The 26,492-nt window shown below is 40.5% G+C and overlaps 1 protein-coding gene across 1 annotated transcript; it reads right to left on the bottom strand.

Moving 5' to 3' along the window:
* Positions 1–1,388: 1,388 nt before the first annotated feature.
* On the bottom strand, positions 1,389–21,685 carry mutyh (mutY DNA glycosylase). Its single transcript, XM_034179619.1, is given in 17 exon segments — positions 1,389–1,698; positions 1,701–1,753; positions 1,993–2,043; positions 4,073–4,219; positions 4,303–4,448; positions 5,515–5,697; positions 13,281–13,368; positions 13,558–13,702; positions 13,808–13,815; positions 16,068–16,157; positions 18,254–18,367; positions 18,553–18,624; positions 18,715–18,756; positions 18,849–18,922; positions 19,006–19,045; positions 19,274–19,413; positions 21,487–21,685. Coding segments are annotated over 17 exon segments (1,572 nt in total). The 5' UTR covers positions 21,581–21,685; the 3' UTR covers positions 1,389–1,613.
* Between the last annotated feature and the right edge of the window lie 4,807 nt (positions 21,686–26,492).

The following is a 26,492-nucleotide window of genomic DNA, read 5'->3' as shown; positions in this document are numbered from 1 at the left end:
AGAATTGCCCAATTCAAGCCATACTGGGAGATAAAAGACTTGTCAAACAACAAATTCAACAAAATAATCAGTGGATTAATTTACCACTGAAATTATGGTTGCATTTCATTAAAAAATATAATCTTTATAAACAAGTCAGAATATTACGGTGGGCTCCCAATGATCTAGACTTTGCACCAAATACAAAGGATAAGACGTATGAGGCCTGGGCAAGGCGGGGCCTAACTTCATTTTGTACATACTTCTTGAAAGAAACTATGGGGGACTTTCAATCATTACAAAGACAATTCGAATTGATGAACAAAGATTTCTTTCGATTTTTACAAATTCGTCACCATATCACGGGCTTTTTACCAAAAGACAGCAATGTATTTGAAATACCAATTTTAAGGATAGTTATCAAAGCATATCAAGGTGATTCTGGCCTTAAATTGATTTACAAGGATTTTCAGGACATCAAAAACTTAAACACAGAATACATTAAACAAAAATGGGAAATGGAGTCCAATTCAATCATGTCTAATGAAAGCTGGTTAAAATATACTGCTTTCCAGTGGAAGATCACAAATTCAAATTCCTGGAGAAGTTTTGGCTGGAAATGTCTTAGCAGATATTTTATTACACCTGCTCAAAGTTCTCATTATTCAGGTCAGTCCAATTGCTGGAGGAACTGTGGGACTCAAACAGCAAACCACTTTCATTTGTTTTGGTCATGCCCCTTGATACAAAATTTTTGGATTAATGGTCAGTCTGAACTGAGTACAATGTTAAATTTACCATCAAACTTAAAATGGGATGAGTTATTGTTGGGCTTTTTGAACTCTGTGGACACCAATGCTAACGTGAAATGCCTATTTGGAATTTTAAGTTTAGCAGCACGTAAATCTATCACTAAAAAGTGGCTAAAGCCTGATTCCCCAACAACTGATGATTGGCACAACCTGGTCTATTCAATTTTTTATAATGGAAAGAATTACAATGTCTAACAGACTTGAGGGAGATAAATTTGAAAAAATATGGGCTAAATGGAAGGTTTATATTGTGCTACGAAGGCCCGAGTTTGTTTGATTATGTAACCTGTAATTTTTGTATATGGAACATACATAAGGACAATACTGTACAACTTGTAGATGTTCTGTGTTAATGTATTTTTTGTGTAAAATTATTTGAAAATTTCAAAAAAATAAAATTATAAAAACAAAAGTAGAAGAAATTTGATTGGTCAATGCCTGTTTGCAGAGGTGAAAGTAAGTTGGAGAGCAGCAGATACAGTCCTCTTCAACCACAGCGCAGCGCCTCTCATCCCTGCAACATCAAGTGGCGTGTTTGACATAAAACAAGTTTAAAAGACAAAAAATATAAAGGATGACAGGTTGAATCTGTTTTAAAAGTCATACTTTTAATACAATAAAATGTCATTTTAGCAAAATGTCACACAAAGTATCACAAATAAAACATTAAAAGTTTTTTATTTTAATCCACTGCTGATTTACAAATGTCTGCAGCGATGTAAGAGCAATAACTTTGTCTTACCCATGATGTCTTTTACTGCTTACCCTCAGTGATTATTTAAGTGTGGGAGCATAGCGACTTCACAAACACGTAAAAGTCCATCATTTCCTTGTTGCTGTGTTGAAGAAGGAGCTGAGTGACAGCTGAGTGGTTCTACTAGAAGCTCGACTTACTTTGGTCTTTTTAAAGATGACAGCCGCTTGTCATTCTTTATACCTGTGTTTCTGTGCTGCTTTCCAGTCTAAATGTGACAAGCAGAAACAGATAAAATCATTGTCAATTGTATTGGATGAGCAACATTTGTTTATAGCTGAAAGCAAAGACTGCAGCTTGCCAGATTTAAATTTTGGGACTGCACACAGCATTCATAAGTTGCAGTGTTGAAAGAAAAACATGACAGACACACACAAACGGCACGATTCTATAGCTCAACTGTCCTGACGTGGCCAGCATGAGATTAAAATGTACAGGACTACTTGCCTTTGAGGTGTGTTCATTTGGGCTCTGCACGGATTCATAAAGCTGGACAATCTGCAGGAGATTTGACATGTTGATCCCATTCTTGCATTGTTTACAGATCACACATGAACAGGCATCTCTTTCAAACCAACTAAACCGCAAACAGCAATGTACAATTTACACTATACCATGGTAGGACAGTGCAGCAGATAACAGAATATTTACAGAGGAATCCTTCGAATGGTGATACAAGCACCCATGTTGGCACAAATACACCTTATACATTACTCTTTTGAAAAAACTGAGTATCCACTTGAATTTTCAATAGGTGGCCAGGTGGGGTCAATATATAAAAATGTTCCAATCATATTGAAAGCTATACAACATTATTTATCTGAACATACAGTAAATATTGCAAAAAGGTATAGTTTGGACTATCTATGACTGAATGTTATGGAGCTATGGGGTAAAAACAGCAATAAGAGTAACAAAGGGTAGCTTTAGTTTGTACAGGGGTCAGAAGTTAAAGTTGCTCCAAATATTGTAAAAAGTGATGCAAATTATTAGTTGAGTAAATAGGGTTTTAAAAAAGGAATAGTTTGCACCATGTGTCATGCTTAGTTATGTTACAGGGTAGCATACGACACGTTGTTGGGAAAGTGAATGCACGGACCCACGTTAGGAGGCGTAAATGAACAGTCGATAGGAGTACGAACAAATAATTTATTATGCAAAGTGCAAACAAAGGTCAAAATATGCTTAGTCCAATTCACAACAAAATGGTGACATGTGGGCAGGCCCGAGGGTAGGAGACGCCTATCCAGAGAAGAGCCGGAACCCACGGAGCCCCACCACCAACCGGAGGCCTGCAATACACCAGAGCCGCCAAGACCTGACTCCCCCAGGTGGCCACCGTCCGAGGCTGCTGGACCGGTACTGCTGGTAGGAGCAAAAACAGGTTAGGGTGGGTGAGTGTTCACGCAGGAAACAGTCAGCAACTCACAGTTATCTTCTTGAAGGAATAAATCCAGATACTCCCAGAGTGCAGAGGAAAAACTGGAGGACATGCAGTGTCAAATGTTATACTCAGTAGTTAGAAGTGAGGAGTGGAGACGCCAACTCCTCCAACTTCCACAAACTCGGCTACAAGCTGCAAGTATAAGTCACAACTGCAAGGACTTCAGTTACAATGAATGTGCGAACGGCACAAAATGGCTGAGACTAGTTTACCTGAAAGTTAAGCTGTAACTCGGCAGAGTTTATGGTGTCCTTACCCAGGCTTTTATGGTGATGGTGATGAATGAATGACAATCAGCTGACAGCCTAACGGTGCGCACCTGGAGATGCCAAAGAGGCCAACCGGCTCATGCGACCTCTAAGGGCCAAAAAGTGCCAGTGTGGCAGGGTGCCATCAGGTGGTGGGCCAGCAGTACCTCCTCTTCGGCAGCCCACACAACACGTCATAGAATCCAATGGATATTGACTGTGTTTGACCTCTACCTTGCAGACCAAGCATTCACCACAGTCCAACTATTCCACTTATTAATCTATAGTCAACCAATAATTTGCACCTGTTTTTACCTAATTGGAGCAACTTAACTTCTGACCCCTGTACCAAACTGAAAATGACCTTTGTCACCATTCTTATGTTTTACCCCCATAACTCCACAACATTCAATCATAGCTTGTCCAAACTATACCTTGGAATATTTATGTTCTGACAAATAATGTTGTATAGATTTCAATAGGATTGGAACATTTTAAAATTTTGACCCCATTGTAATTCTTCAATTGACCCCTACCTGCCTGCCTTTTAAAAATTCAAGTGGACAGTCATTTTTTTTTAAATTTTCAAAAGAGTAATGTTTAAGGAGTATGTGTGCCAAATTTGATGCTTGTTTGCAGAAATGAACAATTGTTTCAGTTATCTGCTCCACTAGATTACAATTTCATGATAATGTATATGTGGTTTTTCTGCAATATGCTTGCTACTACAGGGACATCATAGCAAACCATTGTGGAAGCGTGCGGCTGGTTTGTGCATACTGGCAGCAACAAACAGAAGTGAAATGTTCAGATAAATATGGCAGATAGCACACACCTTTTTGACTGCTGTGGAGACTGCAGCTCCCTGCAGAGCAGGTTTGGAAAGCCACTGTGTGTTTCTGGTCTGTGTGTCAGCATCACCCTTCAAACACACACTATAAACCACGTACGTCTGGCGGATGTGAGAGAAGATGTGAACCACCTGGAAAAAGTAAGTCAGAAGTCTGGTGAAGTGGTTTTAAAAAAAAAATCTGGATGATGTCGCTGGTGGTAAATAAAGTGTACCTCTCCCACATACTGGAACAGGCTTTCTGCCAAACAAATTCCCAACATCCTGCAGATCTCTGCACACAGTGCCCCCTTCTGTTTTGTCTCAGAGTTCTCCACATCCAGTTGAAGGCTCGGAAATTCCCACATTCCAGCCAGCAATCCTGTCAGTACAAAGAAAAACAGAAAAATTGCATTTTTTTTCACTCCATTCTGGATTTCAGTCTTTAAACATGCAGTGAAATGAAGCGTGGAGCCATTTCACCCCTCTTAGCCTGAGATTTATCACTTAATAGGAGACTAGTTAAAGAGGATTTAATGTGAAGAAAGATTACACAGTTCCAAAGTATATACTAGAAAACTAGTCAATGAGAGTGAGATACAATTATGTATCCCGAATGCAGAAAATTACACATTGCAACTGTTGGAGTTTGGGAAAACAAATGCATTACAATGTTCAATTTCAATTTTCAATTTATTAATTTATATAGCGCCAACTCATGACAAAGTCGCCCCAAGGCACACAATTCACAACACAAATTAATCTAAAATCAAAATTAAAAGCAAGAAAAGCACAATAAAAAGATGAAACACAGAAGAATAAAAGGAAATTACAAAGCAAACACAAACAAATTAAATTAATGATAAGACAGTCTAAAAAAGTGGGTCTTCAGTCTTGATTTAAAAGTCTCCACCGTGTCAGACTGCCGAATAATAGCAGGTAGATCGTTCCAAAGAGTCGGACCACGGTAGGAGAAGGCTCTATACCCCACAGACTTCTTGTTCATCCTCGGAACACACAGAAGCCCTGCGCCCTGCGAACACAAGGGCCTTGCAGGTACGTAGGGCTTAACCAAGTCCGCCAGGTAGGAAGGTGCCAGTCCATGAACAATTTTATAAACCAACAATAAAACTTTAAAATCCGATCTGGCAGAAACCGGAATGTTATTTTTTCTCAGTCTGGATAAAGCGTGCTTATGTGACTGCTTAGACAAATATCTGCTCTCTGCTCTGAAAAAGCAGGCGACATACAGGTATGTAGGAAGAAATCATTTACTGTAGGAGAAGACTTTGTCACCTTACATCCTCACAACATGTATTTGATTTGCTTCAAAGCCTTTGAGCCTGAAGCCGTTGGTTTTCAAGCTGCTCCATGTATTATGATGCATTTTCTTTTCTTGCTGACCTAAAAAACAGATCATCAACCGGTGAAAAATGTTGCTCACTGACCTTTGCTTGGTCTCTGAGTGAGCAGGAACTCGTTCTCTCCCTCCTGGTCAGACCTGATCACCAGACAGGTTAGCGTGCGCTCCACTCTGGGGGGCTTCTTTGCTGGCTTTCTGGGGAAGTTCTGCACACCTAATTCATGTATCCATGGCTCTGTGGGACACAGCGGACACGCCCCACTGTGCACTGTGAGGGAGAGGAGGAGGTGAAAAGAACCAGCAGGTGCAACACATGACCTCCAAAATCTATTGAATTATTGTAATATCAGGACGAATGTGCTGAATACAAGTATTCAATCCCTTGAAAGTCTTTGTTTATTACATCTAAAAAAAAAATGTACTGTTTAGGGACATCCATTTGAGGTCCACTGCCGAAGCATGAAGCAGATGGAATGTTCACCCATTGTGGGATATCTTACAGCCAAGCCTGGTAACTACCAACAGCACATATGCAAGCAAAGCCTTGTACCAATCAGGCACTGAAACTGACTGTGGACAGCATCAGGAGGGTGTTCATCAACATCAACCCGCGGAAGGCTGCTGGTCCAGATCACATCCCAGGCTATGTGCTGAGCAGCTGAAGAATGTCTTCACAAACATATTTAACATCTCCCCTCAGTTAAGTTAGAGTGCCCAACTGTTTAAAAAGTACCACATTTACACCTCTGTCCAAGAAGCCAAATCCATCCTCCATGAATGACTACCGCCCGGTAGCCTTGACCCCCGTAGCCATGAAATGCTTTGAGCGGCTTGTGATGAATCACACTAAATTGTGCCACCCGAACAATTTGGACCCACTACAGTTTGCGTATAGAGCAAACCAGTCCTTGGAGGATGCAATCTCCACGTGTTTCCACCTCATACTGACACACGTGGAGAAGAAGACACCTATGCCAGGATCCTGTTAACTGACTTCAGCTGAGCATTCAATACAATCTTGCCACAACAACTTATCGAGAAACTGTTGCTGCTGAGTGTAGATCCAGGAATGTGCAGGTGGATCTTGGACTTTCTGACAGACAGACAGCAAGCAGTCACAGCTTGCAGTAAAACATCTAAAACAATCACAGTGAGTACAGGTTCACCACAAGGGTGTGTACTTAGCCCTTTACTGTTCACACTGTTGACGCATGTCTGCTCTGCCAGTTTTAACAGTAATCATGTCATTACGTTCATGGATGACAACTGTTGCCAGCCTTATTTCCAACAACAACGTGGCGGCATACACAAAAGAGGTGGAGCAACTGGCAGTGTAATGTGGAACAAAACAATGAAACTGCAGTGCCTTCACTCCATTGGCAAACTTGAGAAGGTAGACCTCCCCATCCCAGCCATGACCATGTACTATATAGGGGTACCATTGAGAGCATTCTGACTGACTGCAATTCATTGCAGTATGATAACAGCACAGTGGAGAAGAGATGCAATCTCAACAGGATAATAAGAACAGCTGCAGGACATCTATACAGAGCAGATGGCATACTGTCCAAGAGGTGCTCTCTACACAGCACTTCTTGGACAGATACTGCAATGCTTTGGAATGACGTTTCATTGCTATGCTGATGACATTCAGCTTTACATTCCAATAAATGCAGATAATCTCTTTCACATTAATATTTTCGAGGATTGTCCAGTAATTTCCTTCTCTTAAATTTTGACAAGACCTAGATGATGGTCATTGGTCATGTGAGACACAGACACAAATTTGATCAGCTAACGTTAATGCTGAATTCATGTGTCATTCATCATAGTGATAAAGAAAAAAAAATTGGGTTGACCTTTGACCTACACAGAGAAATTACAAATAATGCTTTCTTTCAACTCCATAATATTGCAAGGCTTCAAACTATTCGGCCTACAGCGGATTAAAGACACTGATTCATGCCTTTGTCTCTTCTACAAAACTTAAGTGTAATGTCCTATTTTTGGGATCATCACATTCCAGAATCAGATGTCTCCAAATGGTTCAACATGCTGCCTGCTAGACTTCTGATGATGAAAAGAAAGTTTGATCATATTACCCTGATTTTGTCCTCCTCCACCAGCTACCAGTCCATGTGAGGTCAAACTTTAAGGTTTTGTTAAAGCCTGCGTTCCACCAAATAATAAACCAAGAATAACGAGCGATTACTTGAAGAATGATCCACGTTCTAAACCATCACGTATCCACTACTAATATACAAAATCCTTCATAGACCAGTGCCCCCCTATCAGGGTGATGTAATTATACCTTATGTACTGGCTCATACTCTGCGTTCTCAGGATGTGGGATTACTGTACATTACAAAGATTAAAAAGAAGTCAGCAGGTCACAGAGCTTTTTCTCATCATACACATGTTCTGTGAAACAGTCTAACTGTTGAGATAAAATGGTTTTATTCCTTGGATTTGTTCTCTTTCATATTACTAATATAAAGTTGTGTAGAGAAGTCCCCTTGATCTTGAATTTACTTGTCCATTAATTTGCTGCTGTGAAATATTGTTCTTGCGAGTTGTTATTCCAGCTGATTTAATTCTGTGTGTGCATGTCTTCTTTTCAGAGGTGCTATCAATCAATCAATCAATTTTTTTTATATAGCGCCAAATCACAACAAACAGTTGCCCCATGGCGCTTTATATTGTAAGGCAAGGCCATACAATAATTATGTAAAACCCCAACGGTCAAAACGACCCCCTGTGAGCAAGCACTTGGCTACAGTGGGAAGGAAAAACTCCCTTTTAACAGGAAGAAACCTCCAGCAGAACCAGGCTCAGGGAGGGGCAGTCTTCTGCTGGGACTGGTTGGGGCTGAGGGAGAGAACAGGAAAAAGACATGCTGTGGAGGGGAGCAGAGATCGATCACTAACGAATAATGCAGAGTGGTGCATACAGAGCAAAAGAGAAGAAACAGTGCATCATGGGAACCCCCCAGCAGTCTAAGTCTATAGCAGCATAACTAAGGGATGGTTCAGGGTCACCTGATCCAGCCCTAACTATAAGCTTTAGCAAAAAGGAAAGTTTTAAGCCTAATCTTAAAAGTAGAGAGTGGTGTCTGTCTCCCTGATCTGAATTGGGAGCTGGTTCCACAGGAGAGGAGCCTGAAAGCTGAAGGCTCTGCCTCCCATTCTACTCTTACAAACCCTAGGAACTACAAGTAAGCCTGCAGTCTGAGAGCGAAGCGCTCTATTGGGGTGATATGGTACTACGAGGTCCCTAAGATAAGATGGGACCTGATTATTCAAAACCTTATAAGTAAGAATTTTAAATTCTATTCTAGAATTAACAGGAAGCCAATGAAGAGAGGCCAATATGGGTGAGATATGCTCTCTCCTTCTAGTCCCCGTCAGTACTCTAGCTGCAGCATTTTGAATTAACTGAAGGCTTTTTAGGGAACTTTTAGGACAACCTGATAATAATGAATTACAATAGTCCAGCCTAGAGGAAATAAATGCATGAATTAGTTTTCAGCATCACTCTGAGACAAGACCTTTCGGATTTTAGAGATATTGCGTAAATGCAAAAAAAGCAGTCCTACATATTTGTTTAATATGCGCTTTGAATGACATATCCTGATCAAAATGACTCCAAGATTTCTCACAGTATTACTTAGAGGTCAGGGTAATGCCATCCAGAGTAAGGATCTGGTTAGACACCATGTTCTAAGATTTGTGGGGCCAAGTACAATAACTTCAGTTTTATCTGAGTTTAAAAGCAGGAAATTAGAGGTCATCCATGTCTTTATGTCTGTAAGACAATCCTGCAGTTTAGCTAATTGGTGTGTGTCCTCTGGCTTCATGGATAGATAAAGCTGGGTATCATCTGCGTAACAATGAAAATTTAAGCAATGCCGTCTAATAATACTGCCTAAGGGAAGCATGTATAAAGTGAATAAAATTGGTCCTAGCACAGAACCTTGTGGAACTCCAAAAATATGATTCAATATTTGATATATATATGATTCAAACCACCGCAGCGCAGTGCCTTTAATACCTATGACATGCTCTAATCTCTGTAATAAAATTTTATGGTCAACAGTATCAAAAGCAGCACTGAGGTCTAACAGAACAAGCACAGAGATGAGTCCACTGTCCGAGGCCATAAGAAGATCATTTGTAACCTTCACTAATGCTGTTTCTGTACTATGATGAATTCTAAAACCTGACTGAAACTCTTCAAATAGACCATTCCTCTGCAGATGATCAGTTAGCTGTTTTACAACTACCCTTTCAAGAATTTTTGAGAGAAAAGGAAGGTTGGAGATTGGCCTATAATTAGCTAAGATAGCTGGGTCAACTGATGGCTTTTTAAGTAATGGTTTAATTACTGCCACCTTAAAAGCCTGTGGTACATAGCCAACTAACAAAGATAGATTGATCATATTTAAGATCGAAGCATTAAATAATGTAGGGCTTCCTTGAGCAGCCTGTAGGAATGGGGTCTAATAAACATGTTGATGGTTTGGATGAAGTAACTAATGAAAATAACTCAGAACAATCGGAGAGAAAGAGTCTAACCAAATACCGGCATCACTGAAAGCAGCCAAAGATAACGATATGTCTTTGGGATGGTTATGAGTAATTTTTTCTCTAATAGTTAAAATTTTGTTAGCAAAGAAAGTCATGAAGTCATTACTAGTTAAAGTTAATGGAATACTCAGCTCAACAGAGCTCTGACTCTTTGTCAGCCTGGCTACAGTGCTGAAAAGAAACCTGGGGTTGTTCTTATTTTCTTCAATTAGTGATGAGTAGAAAGATGTCCTAGCTTTACGGAGGGCTTTTTTATAGAGCAACAGACTCTTTTTCCAGGCTAAGTGAAGATCTTCTAAATTAGTGAGACACCATTTCCCCTCCAACTTACGGGTTATCTGCTTTAAGCTACGAGTTTGTGAGTTATACCACGGAGTCAGACACTCTGATTTAAAGCTCTCTTTTTCAGAGGAGCTACAGCATCCAAGTTGTCTTCAATGAGGATGTAAAAACTATTGACGAGATACTCTAGCTCCCTTACAGAGTTAGGTAGCTACTCTGCACTGTGTTGGTATATGGCATTAGAGAACATAAAGAAGGAATCATATCCTTAAACCTAGTTACAGCGCTTTCTGAAGACTTCTAGTGTAATGAAACTTATTCCCCACTGCTGGGTAGTCCATCAGAGTAAATTGTAAATGTTATTAAGAATGATCAGACAGAAGGAGTTTTCAGGGAATACTGTAAGTCTTCTATTTCCATACCATAAGTCAGAACAAGATCTAAGTATGATTAAAGTGGTGGGTGGACTCATTTACTTTTTGAGCAAAGCCAATAGAGTCTAATAATAGATTAAATGCAGTGTTGAGGCTGTCATTCTCAGCATCTGTGTGGATGTTAAAATCGCCCACTATAATTATCTTATCTGAGCTAAGCACTAAGTCAGACAAAAGGTCTGAAAATTCACAGAGAAACTCACAGTAACGACCAGGTGGACGATAGATAATAACAAATAAGCTGGTTTTTGGGACTTCAATTTGGATGGACAAGACTAAGAGACAAGCTTTCAAATGAATTAAAGCTCTGTCTGGGTTTTGATAATTAATAAGCTGGAATGGAAGATTGCTGCTAATCCTCCCGCCCCGGCCCGTGCTACGAGCATTCTGACAGTTAGTGTGACTCGGGGGTGTTGACTCATTTAAACTAACATATTCATCCTGCTGTAACCAGGTTTCTGTTAGGCAGAATAAATCAATATGTTGATCAATTATTATATCATTTACCAACAGGGACTTAGAAGAGAGAGACCTAATGTTTAATAGACCACATTTAACTGTTTTAGTCTGTGGTGCAGTTGAAGGTGCTATATTATTTTTTCTTTTGAATTTTTATGCTTAAATAGATTTTTGCTGGTTATTGGTGGTCTGGGAGCAGACACCGTCTCTACGGGGATGGGGTAATGAGGGGATGGCAGGGGGAGAGAAGCTGCAGAGAGGGTGTAAGACTACAACTCTGCTTCCTGGTCCCAACCCTGGATAGTCCCGGTTTGGAGGATTTAAGAAAATTAGCCAGATTTCTAGAAATGAGAGCTAGCTCCATCCAAGTGGGATGGATGCCGTCTCTCCTAACAAGACCAGGTTTTTCCCAGAAGCTTTGCCAATTATCTATGAAGCCCACCTCATTTTTTGGACACCACTCAGACAGCCAGCAATTCAAGGAGAACATGCGGCTAAACATGTCACACCCGGTCCGATTGGGGAGGGGCCCAGAGAAAACTACAGAGTCCGACATTGTTTTTGCAAAGTTACACACCGATTTAATGTTAATTTTAGTGACCTCCGATTGGCGTAACCGGGTGTCATTACTGCCGACGTGAATTACAATCTTACCAAATTTACGCTTAGCCTTAGCCAGCAGTTTCAAATTTCCTTCAATGTCGCCTGCTCTGGCTCCCGGAAGACAACTGACTATGGTTGCTGGTGTCGCTAACTTCACATTTCTCAAAACAGAGTCGCCAATAACCAGAGTTTGATCCTCGGCGGGTGTGTCGCCGAGTGGGGAAAAAACGGTTAGAGATGTGAACGGGTTGGCGGTGTACATGGGGCTTCTGTTTAGGGCTACGCTTCCTCCTCACAGTCACCCAGTCGGCCTGCTTTCCCGGCTGCTCGGGATCTGCCAAGGGGGAACTAACGGCGGCTAAGCTACCTTGGTCCGCACCGACTACAGGGGCCTGGCTAGCTGTAGAATTTTCCACGGTGCGGAGCTGAGTCTCCAATTCGCCCAGCCTGGCCTCCAAAGCTACGAATATGGTGAAGGAAAACTGCAGGATCGATATTGACGGCTGTGAGACCTAACATGAAAGAGGAGGGTCACATGGTTCTTGATGACCCCATTCCACAGGTCAAGGAACTTTACCACTTGCGGTGGATTACTGGTCACTATGACCACGAGACTTTGCTTGTAGCTATGTTTAGTTTCATCATCTCTGTCTTGCATGTTTGACAATTCTTTGTTGTATTTTGTTTATTTGATCTTTGTTATTATTATTATTATGACCAAAGCAGATGGTCACCCCTCCAAGTCTGGTCTGCATGAGGTTTCTTCCAACAATCAAAAACACACCAAGGGATTTTTTTTCCTACATGTTTGCATGGGGGGGGGCAAAGTTAGACATATGTTGTCTAAGGATGTTGTTAGACAAATGTTGTGATTTGATGCTATATAAATAAATTGAAACTAATTCAATGCAAAGTACTGACGTGGAGCAGGACCTTTCAGGAATTAAATTGAGAATGGACTGTATTTCCTTCTGACGAAGACCTTCAAAACATTTTACAATGACATCATATTCATAGAGGGCAATGTCAGGGTGCTGTTGTGCATCGTGCTCAACTGCACATCAGAAGTAATTTATTGATTAAGAATGTTGTTCAAGTGCACTTCAGTGTCTTCCTCAAGCACACTTCAACACTGACAGAAGGCTACAGGGATCAATCCACCAAACTTTCAGTTAATGAACAACACACGAGCATTTCAGCCTCAGACATTCAAACAAATAGGTCAGTTCATTACAGTCATCGCTTTTACTCAAAATGACTTGGCAAAATCATGTCCAACTTTTTTGCAAGTAAAGGTACATCTGTGCAAACTGGGAGCAACTCAGAGTTCAGCGTCATGTTTCAGAGCATTTTTACCCACAGACGGAATGAACCGAGGATCAAACCACTGACCTTTCAGTACACAGAAATCCTACTGTACCATCTGAGTTAATCACAGTCAAATTAAATCAAACATCACATACACATAGATGAGCCAGGACACTTACTGCAGTCTTCTATATCAGGCAAGGTTGATGACACACTGTCTCGCTTTCCCAAGAGCTTCTTGGAGTTTTTCTCTTGTTTGACATTAACCTGTACAATACACACACTGTGTGAGCAAACATTTCCCCAGAAAGAAGCTGCACAAAGCCTGGCACTTCTACTCAGAACCAGTCAACTACTGCTCTTTGTTAACACTTATTTTCAGTTTACAATAAAAGTCCTTCAAAGCCTGAACCGCCACCACTGGTGACAATCACCAGTTAATGCAACAGTTTGTACCTTGCAATAAGAATGGCAGTGAGACTGCAAGGGACACTGGCTACAAAGTGCACCTTTAGGGGTACAGACTCGAGCTCCGAGCTCCATCATGGCCTGGTTAAAGTCCCCTGGCCTCTCCGGGTCCACCAGCTTATTTGCCAGATGCCTGAAATACATAAAATAGTACAAATAAATAATCTGAAAGCACAGAATATTTTTGGCCAGCTATCATCATCTAAGTCAGTGATTCTCAAATCTGGTCCTTAAGTACCACATAGCCTACACATTTTCCAGGGCTCCCTGCTTTGCCAAAAATGGACGAGTTTAGTCAGGTGTGTTCAGACAATCAAGTACAAGTAGAAAAAAATGTAGGTAAGAGGGTACCTGAGGACCAGATTTGAGTACCACTGATCTAAGAAAAAAGGACAATATGAAATGAAACTAAAAGGATACTTTTTTAAATCCTTTTACAGTCTTTTGGGGTAAATACCAATCAGCCCCCTGTGCACATACTGGAGCACACATACTAGTGTCTTTGGACCGTGCTCAAGTGCATCCCCCCAAAGTCTAGTGTGTTTGACTACTTTGAGTGCTCTGGAGCATCTGGCCCAACTTGCAGCGGTGATCTGGGGTGCGGTCCAGTTGATCTCAGCCACAGTCACATGTAGTGTGATCATAACTAACGCCACAGCATGAAACATGGACAATTCAATTAAATTTAATTCAATTCAATTCAATATTTAGTTCTAATATTATTAGTACTACTTGGATAGCAATCTTCAATTTATTCAAGAACAATTGGGTTAAAAACAGATCTGGATTCTCACCTTATTGATAAAAGTGAATCACGGTCAGCGAGCAAGGATGCAAAATATTTCATCATCTCCTTGTCATGCATGTAGTGTAATTGATTGCTAAATCACTTATTGCACAATTTATTGAGATGGAACAACTTTTATATGGTTTTACAGTGGTTACAAAGAAGTCTTTCATTTCATTTTCATTTATATAGCGCCAAATCACAACAGAGTTGTCTCAAGGCACTTCACACAGGTAAGGTCTAACCTTACTAACCCCCAGAGCAGCAGTGGTAAGGAAAAACTCCCTCTAAGGAAGAAACCTCAAGCAGACCAGACTCAAAGGGGTGATCCATGCTACAGATATAAATGACCCCTTTGTCTTTGGACATTTACTTCAAGAATGGAGGCAAGTAAAGATCAGGAGTGTGAATGGCAAATTAAAAAAAAAAGAAAAGAGGAAGATAGGGAGGTGTGGGGGGAATGCTCCCCCAGAAAATATTGCTAACTTAGGTGTTTTTTTCCTTGCATTTTAGCATACAAATTTGGGTAACCACATTTCACAGCATGTGTAAACAACACAAGGTAAAAAAAAAAAGAAAGCCTATAATAATTGATATTCAAGTAGTAAAAAGTCAGTTTTGAGCAATCAAAACTGTCAGTCAAAGTTAGTCAACTGCACTATTTCACAGTACTTCATTCAATACCAATTAAAATTTCAGGCCTGTAGCCAGGATCTGAAATGGGAGGTCTTGGGTCTTCTTTGGCGAAAGTGGACTTTTGTCAAGCAGAAAATGTGGGGGTTTTGATGTCTATTTTTGATGTGTATTTTCTTTTGCACATTTTAACCTTTATCCCAAATTGATATCACAACCTACATGTTTGTTTGATAAGACTACTAACCACAACAGCTGTAATCATTTTCATATTTTTGGCTTCCCTCATCATAACTAACCTGATTTTAAAGCTAAAACCCAAAACAGACCCAGTAATGACAAGCTTAGAAATTACATAAAAATGATATTGCTTCACATCCCACTTTAGTTGTGCAGAAATTTTAACTTTAATTAACTAAACTTAACTTTATGTGGCTCATCAATTAAATTAGTCTAGAACTGCAGTAAAACTTGGGCCCAATTTAAACATTTTAGTTATTAAAATTATTATTATTATGATTACTATTATTATAAGAAGTAGTAGTATGAAAAATGTCTTCAGAAGTGGACTTTTAATCAAGGGGTCTTGTGGAGGGCACGTGCCTGCCACAGAAGAGGAACTCAACCCTTTTATGTAATGTTTCTTAACGTATTTATAAATTGCTTAGATTGTTGTTATTATATACACATTATTATTATTATTATTATTTTATTACTTCTATTTTGTCATTTGATTTTTAAATGGATCACAGTGAAATGTGTTTTCACTTTCTTGTGTCATCCATGTATTTTTAATGTACGTATTTACAATTATATGCACTTACACTCACGCTTTTAATATAAAGATGATTTACTGCTCCCTGCTGGAAAGGCGTGTGAATCCAAAATGTAATTAGCAACATTAGCTAATGTTTGTAGCTTCTCCAAAACTGTTAGTCCTATCTGCATTCCGTTTTGGCATCGTTCATCCTTGACCCAAAATACATAAGCACAGCAAACGTCAGCTGTGCTCTGCCTGTTCCTGATCTAAGTTGCATGCACGCACACATGCACTTCAAAGTTTTATCTCACCAAGTGCATCTGTTACAGGTGGGCTTGTGCTGTCAGCACCAATGGCCCTCAGGCGACACAGCACTCGTATGACGTTCCCATCCACAGCTCCAGTAACCTGGGCAAAAATCAGCATTGTAAATCAATTGCATTTATTTTGTGCCTTTCGATATGGATCAAAGCTCAAAGCGCTTTACAATGATATCTCACATTCACATATTCATCACTGTCAGGGTGCTGCTGTGGAAAGTACTCAATTCCACACCTGGAGCAACTTGGGGATTAATAACCTTGCCCAAGGGCTCTTAGCAATTTTTTTGGTCTGATACAGATTTGAACAGATGCTGCTTTAACCACTGGGCCATGACCGATAAATGAAGCAGGGCCTGCATCGAATATGTCTAATTTATTATATAGCTATGAGAGTACGTGCGCTCTGATTGGCTAATTTCAGGTCTGATATTTTTCCATATCAGACCGTTTCCATGACAATTGGTCCAAATCGCGTATCGGATTTGCGACTTTGTTTACAATTTTCATGGTGCAAAATAAAACAAAAAGCAAACAAAGAAATTATGAACGATGAAGAGGAGCATACTCTGAGCAAATTTTATTACACTGACTAGTTTGAACTGGATTAAGTAACAGCAAAAGTGCTCAAAGTGGATATGCAAAATGGAGACCAACAACATGAACACACAGCTCCGAACAGCCATATAATAAACAAATTATTAACCTCGCTTGCTCAGTTAACAATCCTTTATTGTTATATGGCTACGACGCTACGCACGCTCTGATTGGCTGATTTCCGGTCTGATATTTTCCCATATTAAACTGCTACCATGACAATTGCGTATCAGATTTTGTTACAGACCAGAAAGCTAAAGACACAATTAGAAAAACCAAGTCGGACATGAACGTACTCCATAAATATCTCAACAGCATTGGAAAAAAACACAGATTAAAAGCTTACCAGCTAATGACCGGACCATATGTTAGCAAGTTCTTCATGGAGGTGAAGCAAACAGGTCTGACTATGAGCCCAAACCTGTCAGCAGCTTTCATATTTTGGAGATACCATAAGTTTGCGTGTTTATTATATCTAATAGCCAAGCAATAAACAAATTATTAACCTTGCTTGCTCGGTCAGTACAAGAATATCAGACCTCTGTGTTTTTCGCACAGACATCGCGTACTGTCAACACCTCTGTCTGATATTTTCCCGTACAGACCTTGCGCTCGGTTAATAATCCTTTATTATTATATGTATGGGATTTTGCCAATTTCTGAATGGCCCATTCACCACTTTCTGACCACATGCCGAGTTGACCGCTGGTGGAGCCGAGTAAACCGTGCGTGCGAAACGAGTACACCTCGCGTGCAGCGTAGCGCTAGCTAATCGCCCGACTCGATAATGACCAATCAGATAACGCGATACAATGCCAACTTTGGCTGTCAGTTTGTTGACAAGATGGCAGAAGACAGGTTTGCATCTGTTAGTGACACCGACTTAAAACGAATTTTACACGAAAAAGATGCAAAGAACGCCCACAGAAATACACAGTCAGCAGCCAACCTGTTTCGCAAGTACGTTACTGAAAAGGGACATGCGCCCAACTTTGAAACTTATGACAGAAGGATGCTTGACAGAGCACAGAAGCTAGACAGGCGAATGGCGAACTTTATAAGAAAACAAACCTGATGACTCTTCGTCACAGACTTAACAGGCATCTCCAGTCGATCAATGGGATGTCAGTTGGTGCAGTATGACAGTAATAATAAAGAGTTGAAACTTGAGATTGATTTTTCAGTTTTAGTATGTTTGACAAACTCCCAATTTTCTTGTTTACCATATAATAAAGCAGTTATAGACTTTTGATTTCGATGGGGTTCACCTTGGCCAAGGCTTCGGTGAACCCCATCCTGACCAGGTCCGCATAATCACGGGTACACCTCATCAAAAGTCTATAATTGTATAATATTTAATGAGTGATTCACTGCGATAACTGATGGTCTATCTGCATTTATGAAAAGCCAGCGATCTAGTGGATGATACTGGTGTCAAACATCTTTGGGGGAGAACACAACAACCATCACTAACCCCCCTCTCCCCCAGACACCCACATACACCAAAAAACAACAACAAAAAAACAATGCACAACCAACTCAAAAATAATCCATTATATTGAACATAGGACAGACTTAACGACCAACCTGCCCCAGTGCAATGGAGCCTACAGCTGCAGCGGTGTAGCGTCCCACTCCAGGTAGCTGTTTAAGAAGGCTGTCAACTGTCTGAGGCATCTGTCCGTTTAACTCCAATACCACCTGTTACAGATCAAGACTTCAATTAATATTCAACAATCAGAATTCAGACTGGCTACTCTTTATTTATGTATTTCACAGTATCTCAGTTCTAATTATACATTCCATCAAGGGGCCACTTAATAAATGCTGCATTTACAATGAGCAACAAATAAACTGACACACTAAGTGAAACACGTGATGCAGACCTTCTGAGCTCCCTCGTGCAGTCTTTTTCCACGAGAGTAATAGCCAAGGCCTGCCCACATCTGGTTTACATCCTACCCATAGATGTAAACCAAAACAAAGATGAAGTATTGGACTGTGTAGTGTGTACAGCAGTATGTATTTGTATTGCTTTTGTTAATCACCTCCAGTGTAGCAGCTGCAAGATCCTGCACTGTAGGCCACCGCTGGAAAACAGAGGGCAATTATACAATAAGCATGAGAGTATAGTAACAAAGAAGGACTTCTACATTAAATAAAACAACTGTAAGATGCGCACCTTCATCCATTTGTTGTAAAACTCTTTCACTGTGGCAACTTGTGTCTGTTGCAGCATTATTTCTGAAACCCATACTGTAAAGGAAATGGAGGAAATGTATAAACTGGTTCCAACTGCAGGTAAAGACATAAGTTTGTGAAGAGTACACATTTCCTACCTGCATATGTCCTGATATTGATGTCAGGTTCTGCCATAGCCTGAGAAATGCATGAAGTCAGTCACTATCACTTCGACAACTGCATGGACAGTTTTTATATCCTTTGACAGGAGACTAAGCAACTCCTTAAAGCGCATTGTTTTGTGACTGAACTCTCCCGTACTATCTCTGATGCAAAAACGACACGTGCATCTCACATGTAGCCAAAATAAATAAATTAAGTAAATGGAAGTGTGTGCTTGTTCCTGAGCAGAATAATTAACTTTACCACAGTCCTCCATGGCAGCTCTCGCTTCTCCTTGTCGTACCAGTTCAGCAGTCGAGAGCGCAGCGATGCAATATCAGGATCATGGAAAGTGTGATATGTGGACACTGGTGTAGTGTCCTGTGGACTGTTCCCTGGGCAACCTGAGAAAAACAATTTAAACTAAATAAAACCTCAAAAAGCAAATAATTTCTGCTTTCATGCAAGGTAAGGAGCTAGAGTTTTCCAAAAGTAAGTCCTGTATCCATGATATGCCCCCCAAGGCCTATTGGTCCCTACAGCCATTTACAGCAGGGTGGATTCGTGTCTCTCCCAAGAACACAGACTGGTTCAGATACCAACTGGGAATCAAATGCAAGTGTAATTATTGTGAGCCCAACTTTGTAGTCCACTGAGCTTCCTGCTCCACAGCTACATGAAAGTTAGTCAAGAATTTTTGTGCTCTTTTGAACAAAGGCCTTCTCTGTACCACTTTGCCTGGAAGCTGTAACAGGAGAAAAGGAGTTTAGCATAAAAAAAAAAAAAAAATAGGAAAAAAAAAAACCCCAAATAAAATCTAGGCTTGATTCTCCTGCCTGACAGAAGACTTAGCAACTCCGTCCGACCATAACTCAGCGTCCGCTGACAGCGGCCACTCGCTGTTGTGGAGGCTGTCTCATTGTTTGGAGTATTTTATTACAAACACCTCAAATAATATGGCTGTGCTGTGAAATGTCTTAAAGGATCATCTAAGACGTACCTGCTGCAATATTCGCACTGAGCGAAATGGTTGATGTATTTAATGTCATATGCTAATGGTGTTACCACGTTTAGCAGCTGTAGGTAGCCTGGCACCTCAGGTCCACTTAATGCATGATAACTGAGAGAGCATCCTGAGCAGCTGTATCACTGCCTGGTTTGGGAACTGCATCGTATCGGATCGCAAGTCCCTGCAGCGAGTAGTGAGGACGGCTGAGAAGATCATCGGTGTCTCTCTTCCCACCATCACAGACATTTACACCACACGCTGCATCCGCAAAGCAACCAGTATTGTGGATGATCACACACACCCCTCACACTCACTCTTCACCCTCCTACCATCTGGAAAAAGGTACCAAAGCATCCGGGCCCTCACGTCCAGACTGTGCAACAGCTTCTTTCCCCAAATAATCAGACTCCTCAACAATCAGAGTCTGGTCTGAACAGTCACACATATTTCAGTGACTGGACTGAACACACACACACACACACAATCTCATCTTTTAAGAGTGCAATGTTTATGGTTAATAACTGCTGCTATGCTTTTCATTTTATAAAAAAATGGTCACAACCGCACTTTACTGCTTACCTGTATTTATTATGGTTTATCGTGATAAACCATAATAATATTCTTTGTAGCACCTTTGGTCCTGGAGGAACGTTGTTTCGTTTCACTGTGTATATGGTTGAAATGACAATAAAACTACTTGAACTTGAGAAAATAAGCAGCTTAGGGCTTGTTCTTGTGTTGCCACAATCAGAGCTTTTGTGCTGTCATTAAGGGCATCCATTTGTAGCCACTGGTAGGATTTCTTGATGTCAGCCACTTCCTCTATGTGTTGGTGGTATATTCTATGGAGGGGCTTGATCTTTCATGATACAGCCTCCTCCTGTTCCTCATCACCGTCTGTCTTCAGCTACTGTCTGAGGTATTCTTATAACAGCTTATCTCAGGGCACCATCTTTCTAATGTATTCATAGATGCTCCTCATCTCATCCTGGATCATGGTTCTGACACAAAGTAATCTTTGCCCTCGCTCTTTCTGTTGCTCAAAGAGCCAAGGGGCGCTGAACTTTAGATGGAAACCTCCGTGCATCCTGTCTTGATCTCAATGGCTTTGATCTTCTCTTGTGGCCAATGTAAAAAAAAAAAAAAAGAGCGAGATTGAGCCTGTTTACATACTAAAGCAACCTGTTTTTTTTTTCCCCAAGATGTACATATTTTAGAGGTTGTTTGTTTACATCAGTAATGTTTGCAAACCCATAAAAACGTCTGTCTTTGGAGTTATATCAGTGAACATACACAAAACCTTGAACTGTTAAGACTTCATAAACCTATATATATATATATATATATACACACACAATTATTATCATCTAAATGTAAAACAAATACCAGGCATTTTCTAAATATTGTTAATGTATTTAAGTGTTAGTGTTTAAAACAGAAACGTTATTAAATTGACAAACTTTATAACCTTTTTGTGCCTTCTTCTTCTTCTTTGGTTTTGTTTCTTCCATTTCCACAGCCGCTCTTTTTCCATTGTTTATCACTGAACGGAAGCGACTCATGACTACAAACTGAGGTCCAAATTTATGTCGCTCAGCAAAAACCTTTTTTTCTCCTCAAACCTGAAACACTGACGTTCAGCTTCACAGCTTCTGGCTTCTTGTTTGTTTCCCTCCAGACTGATGGGCGCGCCTTTTGATTGGCTACAAGAGAGACGTATTTCCGCATACGTCACCCAGGAGGAGAGGTTTTTTTTGTTTGTCTTTTGTTCCGAGCTCACTATTACGAGATAAGTCAGAATTGCGAGATAGTAACTCGGAATTGTGAGATAATAAGTCAGAATTGCGACATAGTAACTCAGAATTGTTAGATAATAAGTCAGAATTGCGAGATAGTAACAGAATTGCGACATAGTAACTCAGACTTGTGAGATAAAACTTTTTTCAAGTGGCGCAAACGGGCTTTTCATACTCTGTAATGTTGGTATTTAGTTGCATTTGCCTATTTAATTTTACTGCTTGTCTGCTGATGTCTTTTGTAATAAACTTTAAAAAAAAAAAAGGCCGAATCAACATCTACAAGGAACTTGGAAGAAAAACGTGAATTATTGTCATGACATTCATAATTCGTTGACATAATTTAAATGGATTAATAACTTAATTTCTAAACAAATAATAGAATAAGATAGTTTTAAATTGACTTAGATATTAATTTAATTTTTGGGATGTTTATATCAAATGGCCGCAAGAGGGCAGCATGTCCACGTAGCCCTCTGGTCATTTTGAAGCGGCATAGAGGAGGATTTTCTTGAAAGCAAAACAAGGCCTGAAATTTCAGCTGCAGTTTGCTAGAAGGCACGTGGAAGCCTAGATATGATCGATTTTGTTGTATGAAAATCTTTGTTTCACTCTACTATGAAACTGTAAATGGTGAAAACGCAAAACGCATAATTTCCACGATGCACAATTTCTCCGATTACAGCAACAGAAGCCTGTAATTTAAATCAGGGTCATCTGGGTGTCTTGGTGGCTTTCCTCACTAGTCTCCTTCTTGTATGGTCACTCAAGGTTTTATGAATTGCCTCCTCCAGGAACTTTTACCGCATGGCAGCAGTGATTGATATAAATGAAGTCCCAGACCTGCAGTGACTTAAAAATGTTCATGTATCCATCCACTGACTTGTCTGAATACAAGTGGCTGTAAAAAATTATGACTGACTTATGTTTCTGTGAAGGCTCTCAGTTGTCCAGGTGGTTTCCATAGTAGAGAAGCTTAAATCTTTGACTGGACTGGGTTGCTTGACTCGAGGATGTTTCGCTTCTAATCGCAGAAGCTTCCTCAGCTAAATTTCTTGCTCTGGTAGTCTGACTTCTGTCTTGACTCTTGTAGAGAAGAATAACAGAAGCCATCAAAAGTTGGAGTTTTAAATCTAACCAGCTCCCTCCTACCAAGAGGCAGACTGATATTGTCTAGTGACTAACAATTGCTCTAATTAGCACCTGTTTTTCTGTAGCTGGCACCCTCCTAATGACAGGGTAGCTGTCCCTCCTAACGATGGGACTGACGCCTCTCCTGACAGCTATCCTGATGATGTGAATGACTCATTACCATGAACAAAAGACTGAAACTGCTTTGAGCTGAGTACCCCATTGTAAACAGGGGACAAAGCATGTCTCAGACACCCTCCCCTGTTAAGGTTGGGTTTCAACTGCTTCACATACAATTTTTCCTTCACTCCCCTCTCAAGCCATTTCTTTTCTCTGGCTAAGATATATAGATCATTTATCGTCCCCTGCTGGAATGCCGTGTGAGTCCAGAATGTAATTAGCAATGTCCATTGTTCAGTGTTGTTAGCTAATATCTGTAGTTTCTCCAAAAATATTAATCCTATCAACATTCCGTTTGGTGGCATTCATCCTTCAATTTATTTCATTTGTATAGCGCCAAATCACAACAAAGTTGCCTCAAGACGCTTCACACAAGTAAGGTCTAACCTTACCAACCCCTAGAGCAAGCACACAAGCAACAGTGGTAAGAAAAGACTCTCTCTGAAAATTTGAGGAAGAAACCTCAAGCAGACCAGACTCAAAGGGGTGACCCTCTGCTTGGGCTGTGCTATCGACACAATTGACAAAACAAATATACAGGAAATTTTGGGTGTCCATACCAGTGTAGAGGATGGGAGGCTTGCAGAAGAAGACACCACCCCCATCACTGGATGGAGTCGCACTTCAAACAGAGAGAAAAAAAAAAGAATCAGGCATCAGAAAAAACAACAAGTACCGTATAATTTGTCAGCATTAAGCAACAAGAAAAACAGAAATACTAAGGAGATTGCCAGCTACTAACCCTAAGATTCACTAATAGGCCCAGGCTTTAGATAAAGTTGAGGCTGCGGCCTGCTCAGTTTCCTAATAAAATGAATTTAAAAAGGGTAAAAAAGCATATTAACATACTATGCCAGTATGCTAGACATACAAAATGGAAATAAGTGCGTCATAAGTCTGGACTTGAAAGTCTCTACGAATCTGACTGTTTATTGACACAGAGAGATCATTCCACGGAACAGGGACACGATAAGAGAAAGCTCTGTGACCTGCAGACTTTTTATTTACCCTAGGGACACAAAGTATTCCTGCACCCTGAGAACGCAAAGCCCGGGCCGGTACATAGGGTTTAATTAGGTCAGCTAAGTAGGGAGGTGCCAGTCCGTGAACAATTTTATAGGCTAGTAGCAGAACCTTAAAATCTGATCTCTCAGGGTCAGGAAGCCAGTAAAGAGATGTCAAAATGGGTGTAATGTGGTCAAACTTTCTGCTTCCTGTCAAAAAGTCTGGCAGCAGCATTTTGAACCAGTTGGAGACCCCTAATGCTGGACTGCAGTAAACCAGAAAATAGAACATTACAGTAGTCCAATCTAGAAGAAACAAATTCATGAATTAGGGTCTCAGCATCAGCCATAGACAGGATGGGACAAATCTTCACTATATTTCACAGGTGGAAGAAAGCAGTCCTTGTAATATCTAACGTAGAGGTCAAAGGACAACGTAGGCTCAAAAATTACCCCAAGGTTCCTCACTTTGTCAGTGTGATGTATGACACATGAGCCTAAGCTAAGTGTTAGCTGGTCAAATTGATGCCGATGTCTCACTGGGCCAAGAACCATCATTTCAGTCTTATCGGAGTTTAAACGTAGGAAATTGATAGACATCCAGCTTCTCACTGATGCAAGGCAATCCTCCATGGATTTTATGTGGATGAGATTAACAGCAGTTATCGGCATGTATAACTGAGTATCATCAGCATAGCAATGAAAGGTAATCCCAAAACTCTGCAATATGTGCCCAAGGGGTGCTATATAAAGGGGGAAAAGCAAGGGGCCTAAGACGGATCCCTGTGGAACCCCAAAATATGTAAGCATACCAAACGGCAAATGTCAGTTCTCCTCAGTTTGCCCATGATCAAAGTTATACGCATGCACAGCTTTTGTCTTTCTGCATTCTGCTGCAAGCAGGTGGTTTTAATTTTACACACCCACAAACAGAGACGGTGGCAGATGACATTTAACGCAGCAGTTTTTCACTCATGATAATGGTAACATGACACTTAACTAAACTCACTAAACCAACTGAACTACAAAAACACAATAAATCAAGAACACTAACAACACTGTTAAACTAACATGAACCACGATAACAACATTTAAAACCCCGAACTCCCATGGTGCATTGCAGCACAATGTCTATCGTTCACTGTTGTTAGCTAATATGGCTAATTTCTCCAAAATATTAATCCTACCAACTTTCTGTTTCATAGCATTCATCCTTGACTCAAAATACATAAGCATACAAAACAGCAAATGTCAGCTCTTTCCAGTTTCTCTGTGATCAAAGTCATACACATGCATACATGCACAGAGTCCATCTGGCTATTATAACAGAGACTAGCGTGTTACCGGTGGGGATCCACGGGCTCTAGATTGGGTAGTGTTTATAAAATAGGTAGCTGACATTTTTCAAGGGTGGTCATAAATTAAACAAAGCTTGTATAATGAGTTGGAATATTATCACATACTGCTGGTATGTGATTTTGCCTGTTCATACTGTTGGTATCATTTTTGAATGCATCGTGTGGCTCAAGGAAGCTAACAGTGGCTAAAGAGAAAGGACATTATTTAACCACACTGGCTAGCATTATAATATCAGCACTAGCCCAGGTTTGTGGCTTAGGTCAGTTCTCTACATGGGTGGTTGCCATCCAGGGACCCAACTTAGTTCCATATGATGCCGTGGGATACGGCAAAGTGCAGCGTGAGCTCCCAGATTTGACTTAATTTGCTAGGGCAGGAAGTACTAGTAAAGTCTGAGTGCTGAAAAGTTTCATACGAGGCAAATATTAGAGGTGGGCGGATCGATCCTAATATCGATACCAATGCTGGTATTGATATTGAACGATCCTCGTGTAAAAAGATTGATACTCAAGCTTTTTTTCTCTCCCGAATGCACTGATTGCTGCGCACGCAGATTCATCAAGTCTCTCTCTCTGTCTGTAAGAGCAGGCACTGTGCTGTGTCACACAATATGGAGCAGTGCACCCTGCCCCCTCTGTCTTTTGTTGTTGCGCTGTCACGTGGCTCAGCAGGCACCAGCCAACAGCTATGCAGGTAGGTTCAGTCTGGCCCGCCCACGTCAGTGCTCGCCTCTAGTCAGTAGAAGAGGGCGATACTGGGAATTTTGGTATTGATCTGATACCAAGAAAATACAGGTCCAGTATCGCCGATATCGATACCGATACTGATACTTTTTCATATTTAATCTTCATAGATCCAAAGGATCCAAAAGACCAAGGATAGAATATTGCCAAACAATGTACGTGACAACAAAATACTTTATTATCACAATCAACATTTTTGTTTAAAAAGTATTACTCAACACAACTTAAAACAAAATCTCCTGAGGTAGAGGGCTGACAAAC

The sequence above is a fragment of the Thalassophryne amazonica genome, chromosome 10 (assembly GCF_902500255.1).
Source record: "Thalassophryne amazonica chromosome 10, fThaAma1.1, whole genome shotgun sequence".
In the NCBI taxonomy this organism is placed as follows: Eukaryota; Metazoa; Chordata; class Actinopteri; order Batrachoidiformes; family Batrachoididae; genus Thalassophryne; species Thalassophryne amazonica.
Note: the sequence above shows the minus strand (reverse complement) of the source record. Positions and strands in the feature narration are given on the sequence as shown.